Consider the following 3,844-nt stretch of genomic DNA (forward strand, 5'->3'; position numbering starts at 1 on the left):
GAGTAAACTAAAAACACACTCTACCTCCTTGAAATATTGGTTCAAAAGAAAGAAATGGTGTCCACGCCTGTTAAAATGGCTGAGAAAGCCACTAGGGGGACATTTTGAGCTTCTGATTGGTTATTCATGTCATATATAGAAATAAGTGTATATAAGGAAAGCTTTTCAAAAAATGGAAAAAGGTGGGCAGGGTGCCACTGTGTTTGATTTATTACATGAGCAATATCTTAGCAAATAGTAAAGATATGACCTTCTTATTTTATATTCTAGCTTGTCAATATCTGTAATTTGAGTTCCTAATTCGTATGAAACTATAGACTTCACAAACATCTAATTTGAACTAGTGCTGCATTCAACATACCACGTGACACACAAAAAATCGATGTTTATCTGTGCTTTTAATATTTACTTTTAAACTAAGAAATTGAGTAATATATAGTGCTAAAACTTGAATTATAATCTACAGTTTGACACATGACACTTGTGGATATGATCAACTTGTATTCTCAGGGGTTGTTTAATTGGTATGTTGTGTACTAGCTTACATTCAGGTGAGCAAACAACTACAGATAAAATACGTTTAATCATCTACTACTTAAAACCCTCAACAGTAGCCTGACTTCATTTAAGTAGGTAATAACACCAGTTGGTAAGTTACATCTTGATTCAATGTTGTTGTTAGCAGTGACAGAAGAAATGTGTTTACACAGTTACTGAACAAAGTTGCATATGAATTTGTATTTGCCTAAAATATTTATTACATGATTTCAGGCCCGGCATGGCCAGGTGGTTAGGGAGCTCCACTCACAATCTGGGGGTCGCGTGTTTGAATCCCCGACCCACCAAACATGCTCGCCTTTTCAGCCGTGGGGGACGTTATAACATGTGACGGTCAATCCCACTATTCATTGGTAAAAGAGTAGCCCAAGAGTTGGCGGTGGGGGTTGATGACTAGCTGCTTTCCCTTTAGTCTTACACTACTAAATTAGGGACGGCTAGCGCAGATAGCCCTCGTGTAGCTTTGCACGAAATTCAAAACAAACAAACTTGATTTCATCAAAACAAATAATATCAAGTTAATATGTTTGAATTTTCTAGTATGTATGTTATATTAAGGGCTTTCCCTCTATAGGAGTTTTTAACTATGTGGTTATATCTAGCTTTTAGTATGTTGAGAAGATGTTTGTCGATTGTATGATTTTATTTTGTTGTTGTTGTTGCTCTGGCCGGAATCTTGCTTTTATTTTGTGAATCTTAATTGCAGGCGTCCTATATCATCGTTTTGAATATCTGCCATCCTTCTGTGTGTAACCTCCTTACAAGTTGCGTGTTTCACCCACCAGAGAGCACCACAGTTCTTCTAAAGTCACTGTCAAGAAATATTTTTTATAAGATACTTTTTTCGTGTACCTTTATGCCAAAATTATTTTCATGTTAAATTTGATATTTTTATCTTATTAATTTAAATAGTACTAAAACGAATTTGGAAAAAAAAAATTCTAACTATTTAAATTATTTAACTTATCAAGGTCCATAATCGTGAGAGTTAAATCTTCATTGTAGTCGTTCAGTTCTTTAAATGTTTTATCAGGTACCAATATTGCTGTTTTGAAATGGTGTTAGGTTGTTGTTTTTTAATGTATATATTGACGTGAGTCACATCATTTATAAATGAGGTAAGGAAGGTAGAGCAATCAATTAATCAATCTAGAAGCCATAAGGAAAATAACTTGAAATTTTTATAACCTGGATTTTATTTTTAAAAAAAAATCACTAAAGACATATGTTCGAGATTAACATTTAAATCAAAATAGTATAGAGTTCTAAAAGAATAAAACATTACGAAATGCTTACTTAAATTTTATCACTTCGATTTTAAACCGTGTTGTGCCTTAACTGTAGTAAGTATTATAACAGCACATAATATTATATATGTATTTAAAAAATAGTATTTTTATACTAAGTAGAATAACAAAGAGGTAGAAACTTGTTGTTTTTTGTAAAGCTTTATAAATGTAGAAAGCTCACAGTCGTTGATCATTTTCGTGTACTGTTTCACTTTATCATAAACAAACCATGGTGACAATACTTTTAAATTTACCAATTTTCTGTAGTAGTTTTTTTTTCTTCAGTGCACATTTGAGTTCCTTACAAAAGAAGATAGTCTGATATATAAATGATTTAGTTTTTTTGCTGTTCTTTTTTTTATAAATAGACTGGGTAAGATAACCATGCTTTTAGTATTAGAGGTTGGATGCATAGGTTAGGTTTAGTTTTATAGGCTCTATTATAACAGCAATAAATCTTACTGTTTTTTTTTTTTTAATCTTCCTTGCTCTTAAAAAGATTTTATACATGTTAACTGCTGGGACGTATTTTAATACAGTGTCGAGATTATATCATATATGTACTTAACTGAGATGTTATGAATACGGAAACACTGTTAACAGTTAAAAACACTAGATGTAACTTACTCATGAAACTTCAAGTTTTTTCATGCCCAGAGTTGAGGATAATTCTCGAATGTTTCTTAAAAAAGTTGTTTTTGTAATCATGTGATTGAGAATTTCAAGACGTGGTCTGTTGCAGGAAAATGGTGTGGAAAAGAAAAGTATTTATCTATACAGAGGTTTGGGGTAGATGAGACATACTTATAAGTTCACACAGTTTGTGAAAATACAATGTAATAATTTAGAAGTAAACCCAAATCGTTCGGAAGATTAACTCCCTCTCTCTTTTAATAAATGAATTATTTTAAATACTATACAAAACTAATTTTTTTTTTTTACATATGCTCGTATTTTGTACAGAACTTCCTAGCATAACCTTTTGTAAAAAAAAAATATATATTTTCCATAAAACGAATTTTGTATTCGGGAAACAGTACATAATTAAGTATTTTTGTTACAGCAACTTCTGACAGTAGCACAGTGTAATAAAAATTACAAGATTTTACATATTATTTTTTGTAACAAGATAACTGTATTTTTGTAAACGAGTCTTTAGTATTTTAAAGCAAGAGTCTCTTCCAAACCGTTCCTAAGTTGTAGGAAAAAAATATATATATGTTTGCGTTATGATTTAGAACTGCTGCTCACATCGGATCGCTTTTCACCTATTTGTGGCCTTGAAAATAGACTCCTAACATTACCAAGTGTCTTGAAATTAAAAACGTGTGTAACTTTGTGTTATATATTTCTTAATTCACTTGATTTAATTTCTAATATTTTCACAAAACTTTCTTGTTTTGTATTTAAACTGAGGTCACCTGTTGGCAATAATGTGAAACAGGATGATAATTCCACAGTTATATTTCAAGCTCTCTCTCTCTCTCCGAAGGTTAAAATAGCATGCACAATTTCAGTGTGTATGAGTGATTGAAGTTTGGTGTGATTTTTGTTAAAGTTAAAATGTTTCCCTTCAAGTCTTCCAAGTCGGTGTGATAAATAAAGATTTTAACTGTCACGTATACGTGTGTAAACAGTTTAATTTATTAGCACAGTAGGGCTAACTGGTTCAACATCCACTTATTCTCCATTCACGAGACAAAAAAAAAAAATGAGTTTATTAAGTATGCCAAAACATCAGTTGCCTCCTGGTGGACTAAATCTAACATTAGGTTCAGAACGTGTTATTTTATATGAAACTAGAATCATTACTTGTTTATTTTGTACCTAAAGTACTGTGGAGCATTGAGTTAACTTTGCTGTTAATACTCCACTCGAATATTACAATGGTTTAATTATTTTAAACGATCATTTTTTTTCCTTTTATTACCAAAAATTATTTTACTTAAATATATTCGCAATGAAACAATATTGTAAGAAGTCGTCACAAAGTTAAT

At 31.2% G+C, this 3,844-nt stretch overlaps 1 protein-coding gene across 1 annotated transcript in view; it reads left to right on the plus strand.

The window, feature by feature from the left end:
- Positions 1 to 3,469, plus strand: part of LOC106468988 (carboxypeptidase D-like) — a 52,038-nt gene extending 48,569 nt beyond the window's left edge. The window contains exon 26 of the mRNA XM_013929442.2: positions 1,265 to 3,469. Within this exon, the coding sequence (XP_013784896.1) occupies positions 1,265 to 1,286 (22 nt within the window). The 3' untranslated portion in view covers positions 1,287 to 3,469. The remainder of the gene's footprint in view (positions 1 to 1,264) is intronic.
- The last annotated feature ends 375 nt before the right edge of the window (positions 3,470 to 3,844 follow it).

The sequence above is a fragment of the Limulus polyphemus genome, unplaced genomic scaffold (assembly GCF_000517525.1).
Source record: "Limulus polyphemus unplaced genomic scaffold, Limulus_polyphemus-2.1.2 Scaffold3250, whole genome shotgun sequence".
Lineage (NCBI taxonomy): Eukaryota > Metazoa > Arthropoda > Merostomata > Xiphosura > Limulidae > Limulus > Limulus polyphemus.